The sequence below is a fragment of the Phascolarctos cinereus genome, unplaced genomic scaffold, assembly GCF_003287225.1.
Source record: "Phascolarctos cinereus isolate Bilbo 61053 unplaced genomic scaffold, phaCin_HiC Scaffold_4;HRSCAF=312, whole genome shotgun sequence".
Lineage (NCBI taxonomy): Eukaryota > Metazoa > Chordata > Mammalia > Diprotodontia > Phascolarctidae > Phascolarctos > Phascolarctos cinereus.
In genome coordinates this window covers 650,013,482-650,033,296 of record NW_027555847.1, presented here as the reverse complement: position 1 = coordinate 650,033,296, position 19,815 = coordinate 650,013,482, and the positions used below count along the sequence as shown (strand labels likewise).

General features: G+C 43.5%; 1 protein-coding gene across 1 annotated transcript; it reads left to right on the top strand.

Annotated features, from left to right (window-relative positions):
• Positions 1 to 1,486: 1,486 nt before the first annotated feature.
• LOC110214208 (secreted Ly-6/uPAR-related protein 1-like) lies at positions 1,487 to 14,677 on the top strand. Its single transcript, XM_020994998.2, has 3 exons — positions 1,487 to 1,809; positions 11,881 to 12,000; positions 13,341 to 14,677. Exons 1-3 carry the CDS (start codon positions 1,755 to 1,757, stop codon positions 13,538 to 13,540), a joined length of 375 nt encoding a protein of 124 aa, XP_020850657.1. The 5' UTR covers positions 1,487 to 1,754; the 3' UTR covers positions 13,541 to 14,677.
• Positions 14,678 to 19,815: the final 5,138 nt, after the last annotated feature.

The window sequence follows — 19,815 nt, the reverse complement described above, 5'->3', positions numbered from 1 at the left end:
GCCCCTCCACTGGGTTCTCCCTGACCTCCCACCCCCCACCACAAAAATAAAAAAAAATCCTCCAAGTGAAAGAAGAATAACGGAAGTACAGAGACATGGTAGGCCATGGACATCTTCAATAGGAATCATAGGAGAGATCTTTGCCAGCTCCAACCATGCTAGTAACCTACCCTCTCCTGTCTGTGTCTGTGTTTGTCCCCCATTCTTCCACTAGCCCCTACATGTGACTGGCCAAGGCCCCCATGTTTCCTCATGCTGCTCTTGCTTCTTTGTATCTGGCCCCCCCATGTGTCCTTGAACTGTATTCTCCCTCCACCTATACGTGCCCCCCCTCTTCCTGCTCCCTCCCTCCCTTCCCCAGGCCCTGGCAAATTCGAATTAAGTTTTTACGTAGAGGTCTGCTGAATGGTCCACTTAGGGAAAGCAAGAATTGTCTGTACGTATGTCAATTATGTTGATTCCATTCCAATGAGGAGGTGGCTTAGACCTGGCTTCCAGTCCCAGCTCTGCCCCTAACAGACCCCTTGGATCCTAGGACAAGTGCCTTTCCTGAGCTGGATTTCACTTTCCTCACCTGTAACTGAGGAAGTTGGATCCCACGGTTTCTAAGAGCCTCTAGGCCTGATCCCTGCTGCTCCTCCAGAGCTGCTGATCCCCAGGCAGTCACCAGGACCAGTGGGTGAGCAGAGGAATCTGGCAGACCTGGTCAGTATGCTGATGCTTCCTGTCCCACCTCTGACCCTCTAAGAAGTATAATGTGGCCCCACATCTCCCAGACCCCAGAGTTCACACAAACTTGTCTCCAGCCTATAATCACTCCTGTTCATCTCCTTTGAACATTGCATCATACTGGTCCACGAACTGCCCTTACCCCATGTTCTCCTCTGCCCCCTTAGATCTCCCCCATGAGGACAGCAGTTCCCAGGCCCGCACCTGCTCTGCTGCCCTTCACCTCACATTTTTCTGACCATGTATCCTCACCTGTCCCAACCAGTCTTCCCTAGGGCCACGCAGAAGCGGGCCCAACCTGATCTGGCAGCCTGCTGCCCCACCGCATACCTAAGGTCACGCCCATGCAGCGGGAGGAGAGCTGGGCCAGGGGAGGGGGAGGTGTCAGTCCAGCAGTAATACGTAGCTATGTGACCCTGAGCAATTCACTTTGGGCCTCAATTTCCTTCTCTGTGGAATGAGGAGGGTGGGATTAAATGACTGCTTTAGTCCATTCTGGCTTTCAGTGAATGATCCCAGGAGATCAGGAAGTACAGAATATACTCTCTCACCCTCCCTTTCTTTCCCCAGTGATCCCCAATCTCATCCGCCCCTCCTCCCCACCCCCACCCCTTCCTGCTCCCTAAGCTCCCCAACCCCATCCCTTCTGCCTTCTTGTGCCTCTTCCCTCACCACCTCTGCTCCCCGCCCCCCCCCCCGCAGCCCCCTCCCCACCTCTGAGGCTTCTCCATGCTTGACTGCTCATCTTACGGGTCTGCGCTCCCTGCACCCTCCTAGCACTCGAGTCCCCGCCCAGCCCACACCCCACTGGGCTACTTACCTGTGCCCTCCCAGTAACCCACCCAAGCTTCCCAGAGCATCGTGCTCGCTCTCCCCTTCTCTCCCGCCAGCTCCTCGTTCCCCGAGAGTTCTGCCTTTCCAGTCCCTGCCCTCCCACCTAGCAGGCTTTCCCTCTTTACCCACACAAACTCCTTCCCCGAGGACCCTCTGGACCCCTCATCCCCACCCCAGCTTCCTTGTGCACCATGCCTAGGCGTGTCCTGGCTGTCCTTCTGCTGGCTGCGGCCGCCCTGCCCCTAGGTGAGTAGCTACTCACCTCCGCAAGGAGATGTGGGGAGGGGCGACCATCAGGAGTGACTGGGAGCCCTTAGAAACTCCACCTAATCCTCTTCAGCCGTGTGCCAGCTCCAAGGAGGTGGGGAGGGAAGGGTTTTTGCTTCCTGAGATCCTGGCACTGACCTGCCTAAGGATGGGGTGGGGTGGGGAGATGACCTTCCTGGGCAGGAGCAGCTAAATTCCCTCAATCTAATTAGTTTTCTCCAAATCCTCCGGGAGCCCGTTTTGTTTGTTTGTTTGTTTTCAGGAAGGATTTTCTAACAATCTGAGCTGTCCCACTGTGGAGTAGGCTGTTTGGAAAGGAAATGAGCTTCCAGCCACTGGGTGATAAGCAGACTCTATGGCCAGCCAGGAGTGGGGGTGGGGGCGGTGTCCAGCGGAGAGCTTAAAGTTCTACTGGTAGTGATCTGTACCCTGCTATCCACTCTGCAATACTGGGGTTCTTGGAGCCTAAGATTCTCAACCTCTGTGATTCCAAGAGTCTAAGGTTCAGCTATTCTATCCCCAGCCTTGATAACCCCTGCCCCTTTCCACTAGGTTGAAAGGAGCTGAGCAGAGAAGATGGGCACAACAGTCCTTCAAGGTAACTTCTCCTTAGGGGAAGAATGACAGGCTGAGGACTGAGGATTAAACCTTCCTTTGGCAGAGTTCCTATATTGGATGGAGAGCCTTCACTGGTTTTCTCCAGCCCTGACCCTCCTGCCACCAAGCATGTCTAGACCCTGGGCATGTATGTGTAACAAATATGCAACTTACATACTGTTTTTTTATTTTAATTGCTCTGTCTAAAGATTGTGTCCTCTAAGTTATCCTCATTCAGGCTGGAAGCCCTTTGAGGCCCTGAGGAATAGGTCACAGTATAGATGGACAGCAGGAAGTGACCCTAGAGTTCAGGCAATCCAATCGCTTACCCTACAAATTAGTGGTTTAGCAGGATTCCTGTGTCAACAAGGTCAAAAATTTTTCCCACTTAGGAGCAGGGACAGGGACAGTGTGATAGCATGTACTGACCCATCCACATTCGCAGTAGTGATTCAGAGCAAGTTTGTATGTGTAGTTATTTTAAAAAGCGCAGTCCCTAATGGGGGTGGGGTAGGATAGGGGAACAGGGACAGGCTGCCAAATATTGGTGTCAGGACTCAAGGTCCTTCTGGGGTGGGGTTGGTTTTAGACCCAGTACCATCTAGGAGAAAGATTAGATTCATCTGTGATCTGATGCCTTCATCTAAGACCCTCACCCCCTTAGGACTCACCCCTGGGAATTCTCCTAATTGTTACTTTCTTGAGGTCCTTGGAGTTGAAAGAAAGACCCCTGGACTCAGGAATCAGTACACCTAGATAATCTCTAACGTTCCTTCCAGTTCATTTTGTGTTCTAGGTTTCCTTCCAGTTCTATGTCCTAACTTGCCTTCCAGCTCTGACATTCAGTGTTCCAAACGTCCTTCACACTCTGATACTCGATGTCCTAAGTGAGAACCCTTCCAGCGCTATTACTCTGTGTTCTAAGGCATTTCCACCTCTAATATTTTATGTCTAATACCCCTTCCAACTCAGATGTTCAATGTTCTTTATTCTACGGTGCTTCTCAGGTCTAATGTTCTAATACATCTTCCGTCCCTTACAGATTATGTTAAGGGTTCTTAATCTTTTTAGTGTCATGAATTTCTTTGGCAGTCCAATGAAATGTATGGACTCCTCAGAATGATGCTTTTAAATTCACAAAATACAGGGGATTGCAAACAAATTAGATTGAATTATGGTTATCAAAATATTAAAAAAAAAAAAAAGAGTTCACAGACTCCAGGGTAAGAACCCCTGGCTATGATATACTGTGATTCTAATGATTCTAAGTGGATAAATGAAGGCTCTGTGGTGTGTGTGTGTGTGTGTGTGTGTGTGTGTGTGTGTGTATGTGTGTGTTCTGGGGTCAGGGATGGGGTAGAAGGGCATAGCAGTGAGGGAAGCAAAGGCACTCTTTGTGGTTGGGGAGGAAGGATGTCTGGAGTATAGGAGAGCAAAGGGGCAGCAGTCCCAGGATCACCCTGGTATAGACAAAACTTGGCAGAGCAAACCACTGATATCATAGGTCAATTCATCTAGTCTTCCTCTACCTTCCTCTACTTTCCCATATCCGTTCCCCCTTTTCCTATTTGTCCCCACTGTGGGAGAGAGGCTTGGTCTGGATTGGAGAGATGATTCACAAACAGGAAACCGAAAGCAAGGCATTACAGAGTATTAGTGAACTGCCAAAGTGAAGGTAAGGTCTTTAGGACTCAGAGAGATGGGAAATTAGGGAAGACTTCCTGGTGACAGTATGTTTTGAGCGGGTCCTTTGTAAGGGGATCGAATTTTAGAGTTGAAAAAGAGATAATCTTGCCCAGCCAACCCCTCTCCATTACACAAATGGCTTGTCCCACACCAACACACAGGCAAGTAAGTCACAAAGCCACACTGGAGCCCAGGTCTTTGAATTCCAAGCCCAGGCCCCTTCTTCTATGTCACATGGCCCTTCCTCCAACTGGGATTCTAGGGAACATCAGGCCCAGAACAAGCCAGGAAGAGAAAAACCAGGACTAGGGATGGACTCCTGGCCAAAGCCTTCCCAGTCTCTATCCTCTGTTTACCAAGACTTGAGCAAAAAAACCCAAGCACTCATAGGAACTCAGCAACTCGTGGGCAGAACAGCTAAGCCCATGTTACCAAGAGTTATCTTTGGCACGTACCCAGGGGCAGCTGGGTGGCTTAGTGGATAGAGCACTGGGCCTAGAGTCAGGAAGACCTGAGTTTAAATCTGGCCTCCGACGCTTACTCAGACAAATTACTTCAGTCTCTTTGGAGGATGGACAGTATGGTCCACAGGGCCATGAAGAATTGGGCATGACTCAACAACAAAAGCAAAGTCCCTGGCATATATCCAGACTTTTCTTATAACCATTAACTTCTGTCCTCCATGTTTATCCCAATCCTTTTTTGGAACAAGACCAGTACTGGGTGGTAAACAGTACAGAGAGTACCAGACTTGGAGTCAGGAAGACCTGAAGAGTTCAGATTTTGCCTCAGACACTTACTGGTGTGTGACCCTGGAAAAGTCACTTAACCTCCTTCAACTTCAGTTTCCTCATGTGTAAAATGGGGATGATAATAGCACCTACTTCCCAGGACTGTTATGAAGATAAAATAAGGTCAAATTTTTAGTTACTGCAAACTTTAGAGGCAGCTAGGTGGCACAGTGGATTGAGCACCAAGCCTGACATCAGGAAGACTCATCTTCGTGAGTTCAAATCTGGCCTCAGACCTTATTAGCTATATGACCCTGGCAAGTCACTGAACCCTGTTTGCCTTAGTTGCTTCTCTGTAAAATTATCTGGAGAAGGAAATGGCAAGCCACTCTAGTATCTTTGCCAAGAAAACCCAAATGGGGTCACGAAGAGTCAGACACAACTGAAAAAACTTTAAAGTCCTATATAAATGCCATTTTTATTATTATTACTGAAACTCTTTCAACCAATGAAGTTCTGGGTAAGTCCTAGAGAGCTGCCTGGGGCACTGAGAAGTTAAATTCTTTTATCCAAGGTCACATAATTAAGATGTATCAGAGAGGGAATTTGAATTCAGGTCTTCCAGACTCCAAGCCAACTCTATCCATTGCCCATTACCAAATCTGTCCATTACAGACTGCCTTCAGTCCTGTCCCTCCTTAAATGATAATAGTTATAATAACTACAATTTTATAGCACCTTGGTGTATAAAAAGTACTTTCCCTACAGCCTTATAAGGGAGATGGTACAGGCATTGTGCTCATTTTGCAGATGAGGAAACTGAGGCTCTGAAAGACTTGTTATCTTTAGTTACATGGCCATTAACTAGGAAAGCTGACATTGGAACCCAGGTCTCATGATTCTGTCACCTCCTTCAGAAAGCCTTTCCAAATCATGCCAATAGAGGTCACTTATTTTCTTTTCTCTACTGACTACCTGAAGCTGAGGACTCAGAGGTATCATAATCAGTCTTCTTGGGTGATTTTGTTTTCTACAGCCAGACCAAGAATTCTTGGACGGCTAGCCTCAGGTTCCTTTTTCCATGTATCTTCCCCACATCTTGCTGAGCAAAGGACCCAACACACACTGGGGAATGCTAATTACATAAATTTTTAATGAATGAGAGGCCACAGCTCCTGACCAGCTCAATCCCATTCAGAAAAGGTCAAGCAACGGTGATGAAAGGAGGAGACCGTGTCATGTGAGAATCAATTGAAAAAAGTGGGGGGCAGCTAGGTGGTGCGGTGGATAGAGCACTGGCCCTGCATTCTGGAAGACCTGAGTTCAAATCTGGCCTCAGACACATAACTCTTATTAGCTGTGTGACCCTGAGGAAGTCACTTAACCCCATTGCCTAGCCCCCCCCCAAAAAAAAAGTGGGAAGAGAAGACCTTGGAAGAGAAGACTTGGGCATGAAAGCTGACCACAGATATCAGAAGGACTGTCACAGAACAGAGAGATTAGATTTGTTCAGCTTGGACCCAGGTGACGGCCAATGATGGATGAAGGCCAATGGGATGAAATTACAGGCAGGAACTTTTGGTTCAATGGGAGGAAAAACTTTCTAATAAGTAAAGCTGTCCCACAATAGAACAGACTGGCTGAGAGACAGCAGTCCTCGTCACTGGAAGGTAAATTCCTTGCTAATAAGGACTGTTTCGTTTATTATTTTGTATGCTTAGTACATAACCCAGTGCCTGGTAATTTATTTGTGGTTGTTCTTTCGTTTCAGTCATGTCACACTCTTCATGACCCTATTTGGGGTTTTCTTGGCAGAGATACTGGAGTGGTTTTCTATTTCCTTCTCCAGCTCATTTTACAGATGAGGAAACTGAGACAAACAGGGTTAAGTGACTTGCCCAGAGTCACACACCTAGTAAGTGTCTGAGGCTGGATTTGAACGCATGAACACAAATTCCAAGCCCAGTGCTCCATCCACTGTGCCATCTAGCTGCCCTGTGTGGCTACTTGTAGGGGCTTAATATGTTTTCTGGTTGATTGATTGATTGAAGCTAAAGCTATATGACCTGGTATAGTTGAAGTATTGCAGAAAGGATTCTTGCTCAGGGACTGATTTACGTAATGCTCTAGGTCCCTTCTTGGAAGTTAACACAATTGCTATTCTCTTTGATGCATGAATCCTTTAGGAATCAAGAGAAGGGAAAGTATAGGGATAAGAATATCCAGTATAGTATACGCATTCATTAAATGTATAAGGGATGCATATTTTAAAAAACTCTCTAAAGTAGACCTTTTCTTTATTGTTAAAAGAAGAAGCATCTTTGGCTTTTTCATGTTGTAATATCTTTTTAATATAACTTTTAGCATGAAAATTAGAAGGGGTAGGCTGAAACTAACTGGGACTGCTTGTTAAATTTTGAGTATGAGCATTCACACCTCAGGAATTGGGAAAGCTGGAAATCAGCCCTTGATATGCTGTTGTATCGATTGTCTATCAGGGGTAGGGAACCTTTGGCCTCCAGGCCAAATGTGGCCCTCTAGGTCCTCAAGTTCAGCCCTTTGACTGAATCCAAACATCACAGAACAAATCCCCTTAATAAAAAGATTTGTTCTATAAAACTTGGACTAGGTCAAAAGGCTGCACAGAAGATCTAGAAGTCCACATGTGGCCTCAAGGCTGCAGGTTCCTCACCCACCCCTGGTCTAGACTTAAGAAGGTCATGGGAAAAATGTTAATAATGCAGATAATACTTAAAAGTATGTTGTACATGCTTTCTTTCTCTCCCCAGAGAACAACTTGTTAAACATTTACCACTATACTCCTGCTTCTAGTTAAGATTCTTTTGTTCTTTCAAGGCCTTGGTTTCTTGTCTGTTCAAGGTAGACTAAATGATCTCAGAGGTCCCATTCAGCTCTGACTGCGGGGAAAAAGAATTTACTTTTGTCAGAGCTGGAGCATCTGGTCAGGCATAAAAGAGCTTGGCCAGAAGGGGGCAGACAGGCCTGCCAGGTGGCTGGATCGGATAAGCAAATTACATATATGGAACAACAGGTTTTAATTTGATAGTCAGCACCTACTCTGTGTACATTACTGAGTAAGGCCCTGGGCATACACTGAAAAAATAAAAGAAATAACCCCCACCCTCAAAGGCATTATAATGGAGGGATTGGGGTGAGAAGAGGAGGAAAGGGAATTCTGTAGTCTAGAAAAGGTCTTCCTTCAGGTCTCTCTTCCTCTGGACCGGCATCATGGCACCAGGCAAAGTCCAGAAGAGGCTGGAGAAACTTTCTGTCCTTCTTGGCCTTATGCTCAAGGCTTTACAGACCTCTTAGACCGAAGGTATCTTAGAACATACAATGCTAGAGCCAGAAATGGCCTTGAAGACCATCTATTCCTAGAAAAGAAGTGACTTACATGAGGTTACAGGGAGCCAATGACTAGAATTCTAATTTCTTCTTTCCCTTGCTCCTAACATGCACCCTCCACTCTACTTAGATTTGTTTGAAAAGAGAACCGGATTTGGAGTATTTGTGACCTTGGGCCACCATGTTCTTCTCTCTGGGCCTCAGTTTCCTCCTCTGTGTAATGAGTTGGTTGTACTAGATGGTTTCTAAGGTCTCATCCAACCCTAAATCCTAAGATCCTCATACATGCACCACTGCCCAGACTGTTCCCTTGCCTGAAAGCCTTTCCCCCTTTTCTTTCTCTGACCCAAATCTCCCTATCCTTCAAGGTTCAGCTCCGGTCTCACTCCATGTTTTTCTCATCTTCCCCAGCTGTCTCTAGTCTAAGCTGATCTCTCCCTTTATTAGCACCTGAACTACACAATTTCTTGTGTATTAAGTGTATTAAGTCCTGCCTCCCTCGTGGAGTTCTCCCCAGGTACAGGGACTTTTCCTCCTCCTGTCTCCCGTACCGTGCATCAGAACTCAGGGCAAACAAGACAGATGCTTCAGTTCAGTTTAGCCAACATAGAGATCAAATGGGAATCATTCTTGTGAGGATAGACTAAAAAAGTAAGCCTGCCCTTTCTGAAGAGATGGGGGCTGAGAAGGGTCAGAATCAAAGCCTATAAGTTCATGGAGAAGACAGGTAGAGTCTGGACATGTCCAGTACCTTAGAAACTACCCCTTGGGGAGTCTTAGGGAGATGGAAGAAAATGGTTCATAACCCAATCTCAAGTTAGAAATGAGACTAAAGAAGATTAATTCTGGGAAGACTGGAAAGCAATCTGGCTGAAGCTAGGTATAGACCAAGACAAGGTCAAAATGGATACATGACCCAGACATAAAGGGAGTAATTATAAGTAAATTAAAAAATATGGAACATATTGCCTATCAGATGTATGGATAGGAAGAAGAATTTATGAATAAATAAGAGATAGCACCATGGAATGTAAAATGAGTAATTTTGATTATATCAAATTAAAAAGGATTTGTACAAATAAAATCAATGTAGCCAAGAGATTAGAAGGAAAACAAAATTGAGAAAAAACAGCAATTTATAAACAGTTTCTCAGATAAAAATTTCACATCTCAAATATATAGAGAACTGAGTCAAATTTATAAGAATATGAATCATTTCCCTAATTGATAAATGGTCAAAGGATATGAATAAGCAGCTTTTGGAAGAAAAATTCAAAGCTATATATAGTCATATGAAAAAGTGCTGAAGGGATTACAAGTGGAAAAAGTTTAAGATGCCCTGTTGTAAATCATTATTGATGAGAGAAATGCAAATTAAAACAACCTTGAGGTACCATCTCACACCTATCAGATATGCTGAAATGACAGAAAGAGAAAATGACAAATGCTGGAGAGAATGTGGAAAAATTGGGATACCAATACATTGTTGGTGGAACTATGAACTCATCCAACCATTTTGGAGAGCAATATGGAACTATGCCCAATGAGTTATAAAGCTGTGTATTTCCTTTGACCCAGAAATACCACTAGTAGGTCTATTTCCCAAGGTGATCAGGGGAAAAAGGAAAAGAACATATATGTTCTAAAATACTTATAGCAGCTCTTTGTTATGGTGGCAAAGAACTAGAAATTGAGGAGATGCCCATCAATTGGGGCATGTCTGTCTATGATTGTGATGGAATACCACTGTGCTGTAAGAAATGATAAGCAGGTTGATTTTAGAAAAACATGGAAAAACTTGATGAAATAATGAAGAGTGAAATGAGCAGAACCAAGAAAATGTTGTATACAGTAAAGGCAATAATGTTCCAAGAGTAACTGTGAATGACTAAGGTATTCTGAGTAATATGAATATTCTAATCAACTACAAAGGACCTATGAAGGAAGATGCTATCCACCTCAAGAGAAGGAACTGACATATGTACTATAGGGTTTCATAGTGTGTGTGTGTGTGTGTGTGTGTGTGTGTTTCAAATGCTGGCCTACTTTTGGGTGGGGGGTTGGGAGGTGGGAGGGTAACAACTTGGAACTCAAAATATAGCCAAAAAATAAATAAAATAAATGTTAAATTAAAAAGTAGATGTACTATCATCTTTACTGCTCACCCTAAGGATCACTGGATCTTTCCATCCTATAGGTATTGTCTCCCTCCATTAAAATATGAGCTCCTTTAGATAATAACATCTAACATTTCTATAGTACATACTATGTGCTTGGCACTGTGCTAAGTGCTTTATAGTTATTATCTCATTTTATCCTCACAACCACCCTTGAGAGGCAGGTGGTATTATTCTCCCCATTTTACAGATGAAGAAACTGAGGCTGAGGGAGGTTAAGTGACTTGCCTGGTCACATAGCTAGTAAGCATCTGAGGCTGGATTTGGACTCAGGTCTTCCCACCTGTAGGCACTGGTTTTGAAATCTCCACTACTTAGCATTACAATAAGTGCTTTTACATTCAGGGATATTAGAGCTTTAAGGGACCTAAAACAGTAATCTAATCTTATTCCTTCTTTAATAGATAAGTAAGTTAAAACCCAGAAAGGTTAACCATCTTGCCCCAGGTTATTAGGATAATAGGTAAAAGACCTTGGATTCAAAATCAGTTCTTCTGTAGGGGGTCCTCTGCCACACTAGACAAGGAGACCTTCTGGGAAGGAGGGAAATCCCTGGAAGTTGGTATGGAATTGAAGAGAACTCAAGGGTCTGAAGTCTGTTCCTATCCTGGGAGGGCTAGTACAGTCTCTTTCATGTAAGACTCTGTTAGTGCTGGGATCCCAAGCAGGAGTTACTAAGGGGCTTAGCTCCAGAGGCATCCCTGGTGTTAAGTCTACCCCTTCTGTCCTTCATGAATGGGAGTTAATCGAACAAAGCAGCAGTCACACACATCTACCATCAGCATCAATTGTGTATGTATTTGTGTGGTTTCATGATTACGTGTCTGTTGGTATATTTGTGTCTATCTTTCTGTGCCATAGGTGTATGTATAAATGCATGTATGTATGTGTAAGCACATGTCAGTGTGACTCTGTGTATATGTCTGCATACGTCACTGTTTGTCTGAATGTGACTGAACCAGTACCATAGAATGGTGGAAAGGAGCCTGGAGAGTCAGAAAACCAGGGTTCAAGCTAAATACTTGTCATTTCCCCTCTCTAGACCTCAACACCTTTTGTGTAATGAGGGTGTTGGATTCTATGACCTCTGAGACCATTCAGTTCTGAGTCTGTGGTCCAAGGATGTGTTTTAGGATTATAGATTTAGGACCCGGAGGGCTTTTAGAGGCCATTGAGTCTAACCAGGTTGTTTTACCATTGAGAAATCTGAGGGCACAGAGAGGTTAAGAGTGTTCTTCAAGATCACATAGCTATTTAGTGCCTGTGGTGGGATTCGAACCCATATTGAGCACAGTGTCCACACTACCTATTCTTATCTCTGTGTCTGAGACTGGGGTTCTGGGCCTCTTTCGGTGCCTATATCTATGTTTATTTCTCTCTCTCTCAGGGTTTATACTTTGTGTATCTGTCCGTGTAGGTCTATGTGTGCCTCTGTGTGTGTGTGTGTGTGTGTGTGTGTGTGTGTGTGTATTGAGAATGCCTCTGCATTGCAGGTGGTTCCCTGAGCTGCTTCTCCTGCTCCAAGCCCACAGCCTTGTCTCTCTGTACTAATGTAACCAACTGTTCAGCCACAGAGGGATGGTGTAAAACTACACTGCTGTCTCTGCAAACAGGTAAGGCCAGGAGGTAGCTGGGAAGATCCCAGGGCCTCTGAAAGCAAAGGAAGATTAAAGCACGGGGTCAGAGGGACCTTACTCTGGGGGACAGAGCAGCCAGTGATGGGGCCCCCTGGTTACCTTGTAAACAGCCAGCTCCCAGGTGTCTGTTTGCAAATGCACCAACCAAATCTCTGAGCATTTGTGAGCAGGAACTGTTTCATTATATTTGGGCACCTGGTACCTGTGTAGTGCCCAGCACATAGTAATTGCTTAATAAATACCTGCTGATTGATTGATCTCTAAGGAGATTTCCAGGTCTAAATCTGTGACTCCAAGCTATGTTAGGTCATAGGTTTAAACCTGTAGTGGACCTCAAGAGAGGGAGAGTGAAGATAAATGGGGCCAAATTTCAGCTCATATGTTCACAGAATGGTAGTCATTCAATGACTTATTTTATTGATGGAGGGGCCTAGAGACCTAGAGAGGGGCCATGACCTGAACAAGGTCACACAGCAAGACAGGGATGTCTTTGAGAATAGAACCCCAGATCTCCTAAATCCTAGTCCTAATTCCTAGCTTTCTTCTATTTTCTCCCCACCCCCACTTCAATATAAGAAAGAACTTTTCAACAATGAGAGCTGTTCCGCCATGGGATAGACTGCCTCAGAAAGTAGTAAGCTCCATGTCACTGCAGGTATTCTGGCAGAAGCTGGCTGCCTCCTCATCAAGTATATATGCCCTGCTAAGGAAGACAAGATTTGATTTCTGAAGTCCATTCTAAAACTGAGATCCAGAATTCTCTGTGTTAGCGTGAATGGCTATGAGAAAGCAAGGAAGGGGGGCAGCTAGGTGGCGCAGTGGATAGAGCACTGGCTCTGAATTCAGGAGGACCTGAGTTCAAATCCAGCCTCAGACACATAACACTTACTAGCTGTGTGATCCTGGGCAAGTCACTTAACCCCATTGCCTAGCCAAAAAAAAAAAAAAAAAGGAAAGAAAGAAAGAAAGGGCTGAGCTGGAGGACCATGATTTGAATCCCAGCTCTATTCTTACCACCTGTGTGACCATGGACAAATCACTTCCTCTCTCTGTGTCTCAGTTTTCTTATTTGTAAAATGAGGAAGTTGGATTAAATGACCTCGGAGGTCCCTTCCTCTGTGTGTGTGTGTGTGTGTGTGTGTGTGTGTGTGTGTGTGTGTGTGTGTGTGTGAATCTAGGATTTTTTGATTATTATGGCTCGGAATATCTCTGGTGTTATTCATGCCACAGAAGATAGGAATATGAAAGTCCAGATGAAAGCAGCAAAGGATGGACTGGGACCTTATCTCACTCTTCTCCCCTGTGGGATTTTTCAGGTTATCCCTTCATGGAGGAGAAGACGGTTCAGCGAGAGTGTGTGGCCTCCTGTGTCCCCACAGATCCTGATGCCATTGGAGAATATCAGCCCATACTCTGTTGCAACACTGACCGCTGTGTTGGCAATGGTGCCCCTGTGCCCCAAGGGTCTGGTCTTATCCTGACTGGATTCCTGTCTGTCCTGCTCAGTGCTGGCTGATGAGGGTAGAGGAGGTCAGGGTCAGACTGCTACTCACTTTAAATAATCCCTGTCCATCCCTGAAAGCCTGAACCTAGGGATTTATACCAGCTGCCAGAGATGAAGGCACTAGATCATGGTGGGGGGAGGGAAGGAAGGGATGGAAGAAAAAGATCTGGCCATTTCCTGGATGCTCCGGATTGCTCTGCCAGGAAATCATGGCCCTTTTCCTCAAAGGGAGCCTAGTCAAGAAGCAGCCAATCTGAGGGGAAGACAAGGTTTTTTGTCCTGGGGGAACCTCTGGTCTGAGAGAGAAACATTGCTTGTGTTGTCAGGAAAGAATGCTAGAGAGAAAGGAAATCAATGAGAAACCTGACACCCGAAACTACTGCATTTTCACAAATATGTTTGAATTTCATACCTTTTACATTTGTCACCAGGGAGAAAAACAAGGCCAACCCTATCATATAGAAATATCTGGAATTCTGAAACCAAGGTGGCTCACAATAATCCTAGTTAGCCTTTGAAATCTGAGAGCAAACAGAAGCCCAATTCAATGAGCTTGCTAGTTATTCTTTCTGGTTCATGACATTGGCCATGGCTAGGGATTGCAAGCATCTCCAGGACAGGGAAAATGCTTTTCTTTTCTGCTTCACACCCAACAGAGGATCCAAGAGCTGAGAAATTAAGCAGGTGGGAACTGAAGATTAATTAATCAGGGGCTTGCATAGAAATCTGAATATAGGAGCCTAGGAAAAGTATTAAAACTCTTTTCACACACAATCCACTCTTGTTTGTTAGGGTTTCTTTTAAGATTAGTCAAAACATAATGACCTCTTTGAACTCAGACTTAGTGATTTGAGTGGCCTAGATAGAGAAGCCTGCCTGCCCCCAGTCCCCACCCTAGAGCTTCTCCCCCAGCCACAGTGCCTGAGATCCGCCATCAGTGCATTTTTACTTTGAACCCATGATCTGTTAGAAAGAGCACTTAGATAGCAAATGGAATAGCCAAGCTCCCATGACTGGTAACTGACAGAACCAAGATTCAGAACATAGGAACACAAGCTCTTGAAGGCACAGACTCTTGCTTTTGTCTTTTTTTCCCCAGCATCTGAAAAATAGTAGGCAATCAATAAATACCGATTGAATTGAACTGAACTCGAATCCAGGTCCTCAGGCTCAAAATGCACTCTTTCCACTGTATAGCAACTGCTCCCAAGGTATATAAGAGGAACTCTCCATTACAGAGGCAGTGCAGGGTGGTGTCGAGAAGATCCGGTAGCTTTTTTTTTCTCTTTCCATTACATTCTTATAATCATTGTGTATATTGTTTTCCGGGTTCTGCTGACTTCATTCTACATCAGTTCATATAAGTCTTCTAATGCTTCCTTGTACTCTTCCTAGTCATCTTTTCTTACATCACAATAATAGCCCTTTGTGTTCACGTGCCACAAGTTGTTTAGCTACTCCCCAGTTGAAGGAAATTTACTTTGTTTCCAGTTCTTTGTTAACACAAAAGTAAGTGAAAATAAGTTTCTGTTTTGGACATGTTGAGTTTGAGATGTCCATAGGACATCAAGTTAAAAATGTCCATCACATATTTTTAACAGGTCATGCATAATTGGAGATCAAGAGAGAAGAAAAGGGCTGGCTATAGAGATCTAGGAGTCATCAGCTTTAAAATGATAATTGGATTCATGGGAGTTGATAAGACAAAAAAGCATAAAGAGAAAGGCTGAGAAGAAAGTCCAAGGCATCTATTAACCTGCTTATGCCACAATCAAAGGCAATTACTCCAGATTCATAAGTCACATGTAGATATGGAGTATGTATGTTAAATTAGTCTTGTATTCAGTAGGCCAAACATAAGAGTCACAGGCAGAAACATACTACATATAACATCATATAACAGCATCACATACAGAAGATATATACTATGAAGGTTACACAAAAATAGAGTACATCGCACATTGAGATTTCATACAAAGTCTACCTTACATACACAAAATATACTTTATGGTGATACGTATAACACCTCAGTCACTCAGTCAGTAAGCATTTGTTAGGTGCCTAGAATGTCTCAGAAACTGAGCTAAGTGCTGGGGATACAAAGAAAAGCAAAAACATTACCTCCTGTCGGGGAGCTTACAATCTAACGGGGGAGACCACCTGCAAACAACTACATGCAAAGAAGATATACACAAGGAAAAGGGAGTAACCTCAGAGGGAAGGAATTGGGGCAGGGGAGGAAAGGCTACTTGCAGAATGTAGAACTTTTCAAACATTCAAATGCAAATTTTTCAAATTTCAAATTAAAGGAAGCCAAGGAAACCAGGGATAGATGAGGAGGGAGAGAAATACAAACATGAGAGACAGCCAGTAAAAATGCATGGAGTCCAAAGATGCAGTGTTTCCTTTGAAGAACATCAAAGAGGTCTGTGTCATTGGTTTGTAGAGAGGGAGTAAAGTGTAAGAAGACTAGAAAGGTAAAAAGGGAACAGGTTATGGAGGGCTTTGAAAGGCAAATAGGATTTTATATTTCATCCTGGAGATAATAGGAAGCCTGCAGTTTATTGAATTTAGGGGTGGGGCTAATATAGGAAGATCACTTTGGTAGCTAAGTGGAAAATGAACTGGAACGGGGAGAGACTTGAGGCAGGGAAACCAACCAGAATCTTTTGCAATTGTCCATATTTGAGGGGATAAGGATCTGTGCCAAGGGGGTGGCAATGTCAAGGGAAAGTGGGAGACCACGTGAGATATAGTGCAGAGGTAGAATTGACAAGACTTGACAGTAACAAATGACAAAGACTTAGACATGAGGGATGAGAGAGATTGAGGAGTCCTTCATGACACCTGGTTAGTCAGCCTAGGTAACTGAAAGGATGGTGGTTTCTCCAAAGTACAAGGGAAGTTTGGAGAAATGGGAGTGGTTTAGCAGAAAGATGATTAGTTATGTTTTGGAAATGTTGAACTTAAAATGTCTGTGGTCATCCTGTTTGAGATGGCCAATAGGCAATTGGAGACATGAGACTGGAAGTCAGGAAAGTGATTACAGCAGGATAAATGAGTTGAGGAATATCTACACAGAGGTGTTCATTGAATCCATGGGGGCTGATGAGATCACCAAGTAAAAGGGTAGAGAGGGAGAGATATAGAAGACACAGGACAGTGTCTTAAGGGACACCCATAGTTAAAACATCATATGTTGACCTGGTCAATGGCCACATGTGATCCATTTCTATCTACTCACACTGTTGCCTATTCTGGGAATATCCTCCCCACCCCCTCTTCATCTGTTTATCTTTGAATTCCAACCTATCCTTAAGTGAGAAGGTGGGCTAAAAGTCTTCAGCTCCTCCTGCTGAGAACATGACTTGATCATGGGACTCCCACCTCCAGCAATCTGGATAAGAGTCCATCTTTACCCGACCACTCTGGTTTGTTTTCTCCTTCATAAGCTGGGTCACCCTAACTTCTAAAGAAGGTTCCAAGGACAGGGGCTTATTTTCTAAAGGCAAGAACTCACCTAGACTGAATTCTGTTTGTAAGGTCTTCAAGTTGAGTGGGGTCCCCCCAAGATCTAGAAACATGTAGCTAGAGGATTTAGGCAATCTCATCTATCAGCAATGTCCTTCAGAGACTGGCTAAATGACCTACATAGGGGCTGGTCCCTGAATGAGGAAATAGAAAGGAAAAACCTTAATCCTAATTTAAGAATTGGTTAGTAATATAAGAAAAAGGTGATCATTTCTCTCACCTGGAATGCTTGCTCCCCTCACCTTTTCCTCCTATTCCTTGGCTTCTTTAAGATTCAGCTCAAATCCCACCTTCTGCTCTTAAGAGGCCCTTCCTAGTATGTCCCCCCACCTTAGCCTCCCCACTTCCTAGTGCCTTTATTATGACCTTCTATCTACTCTGTATATATCTTGTATAAAAATAGGTGTTTTTTGTTGTCTCTCCCATTAGAATGTGAACTTCTTGAGGGTAGAGACCAACATAGTAAGTTCAATTCAATTTAATACAGATCAATTAAGCACCTACCATGTGCTAAGCCCTGGGGATACAAAAAGAGGCAAAAAAACAGTCCTTGCCTTCAAGGAGTTTACAACCTAATGTGGGAGACAACATGCAAACAAATAAACACAAAGCAAGCTACGTACAGGATAAATAGGAAATGATTGGATTGTTGTCCTTTGTTCTCCAAGAGGACCAAAATGACATCACCATGTTAAGAGTCAAGGTACAGTGTGTCTGACTGTGGCTGATCAATCGTACAAATCATATTTTCATATTATCATCTTGTGAAAAAAGACACAGCAAAGAAAAAAAAACAAAAATTTTTTTAAAAATGGTATGCTTCAATCTTCATTCAGACTCCATCAGTTCTTTCTCTAGAGATGAACAGCATCTTTCATGATGAGTCCTTTGGAATTGTCTTGGGTCATTGTATTGCTGAGAATAGCTAAGTCATTCACAGTAGATTAGCATACAACATTGCTGTCACTGTGTAGAATGTTTTCCCGGTTTTGTTCGCTTCACTTTGCATCAGTTCATGTAAGTCTTTCCAGGTTTTTCTGAAATCCATCAGCTCATCATTTCTTATAGCACAATATTATTCTATTACAATCATATGCCACAACATGTTCAACCATTCATCATCCAATTCCTTGCCACTACCAAAAAGAGCTGCTATAAATATTTTTGTGCAGATAGATCCTTTTCCCTTTCTTTAAAAATCTCTTTGGGTTACAGACCTAGTAGTGGTATTGCTGAATCAAAGGGTATGCACAGTTTTATAGCCCTTTGGGCATGGTTCCTAATTGCTCTTGAAAATGATTGGATCGGTTCATATACCACCAACAGTGTATTTATTAGTGTCCCAATTTTCCCACATCCCCTCCAACTTTTATCATTTTGCTTTTCTGTTATATAGTCAATCTGATAGGTGGGAGGTGGTACCTTAGAATTGTTTTAATTTGCATTTCTTTAATCAGTAATAATTTAGATAGCTTTAATGTCTTCCTCTGAAAACTGTCTGTTCATATGCTTTGACCATTCATCATTTGGGGAACGACTTGAGTTCTTATAAATTTGACTCAGCTCTCTATATATGTGACAAATGAGGCCTTTATCATACACACTTGTTCTAAATATTGTTTCTCAGCTTTCTGGCTTCCCTTTTAATCTTGGTTGCACTGCTTTATTTGTGCAAACCCTTTTTAATTTAATATAGTCAAAATTATATATACTTCACATCTAGTAATGTTCCCTATCTCTTACTTGGTCATAAAATTTACCCTTCTCTATAGATCTGACAGGTAAACTATTCCTCGCTGTCCTAATTTACTTATGGTGTCACCCTTTACGTCTAAATCATACACCCATTTTGACCATGTCTTGGTATGTGGTGTGAGATGCTGGTCTATACCTAGTTTCTGTCATACTATTTTCCAGTTTTCCCAGCAGTTTTTGTCAAATAGTGAATTTTTGTCCCGAAAACTGGGGTCACTGGGTTTATCAAACACTAGATTACTATAGTAATTTACTACTGTGTCTTGTAGGAAGTGGGATTTTAGTTGAAACTTTAAGAAAGCTAGGGAGGTTGATAGTTGGAGTGGAGGAAGATGTTATTAATAAATGCCTTTTGACTGATTAGCACAGTAGTACAGACACGGGTTGCCCTGGATAGAGTACAAAGGTTCAACTCCTCTCTGCCTCTGGAGTTTGTATCTTGTTGATACTTTGATGCTTGAGTATGGCTTTGTCCTTCCCTCCAAGAAATGCTTAGCACTATAAGGACAAGCACATGCCATTGAGGGTTTTGAAAGGAGTCGGGGAAAAAGACAAGAGAGAAAGGGGGTGAGTAGTGGACATGAAAGGAAGCTCCCCAGGTGACCCCCCCTTCCCACCATGGTTTGACAATATCCAGAAGAGTTTTGTTTTCCTCTGCAAGTGAGGCAGATGACTGAGAGTTACCTTGGCTGGTCCATTCCCCTAAAGCTTTCAGACCTCAGAGAGAGTCTTAACATGATGCCTCATTCAGTTCCAGTGAGAGAAACTGCAGGTGATTCCTGATCTCTCATCAATCTGCTAAAGTGTCCTTGCATGAATCTTGACCTCTCACAGGAATCCCTAGATGGAACATCCCAAAGATTAGATATCTGTGAGAAATTTTTTCTTGCATGCTTATTTCTATAAAATTTCCCATCCTTTTTCTGTCAGCTGCCTGGCACCCACAGTGAGGTTTCTGGGTTTGATGTGGTGATGCAATGTAGGGTTCCTTGTGTTTGAAG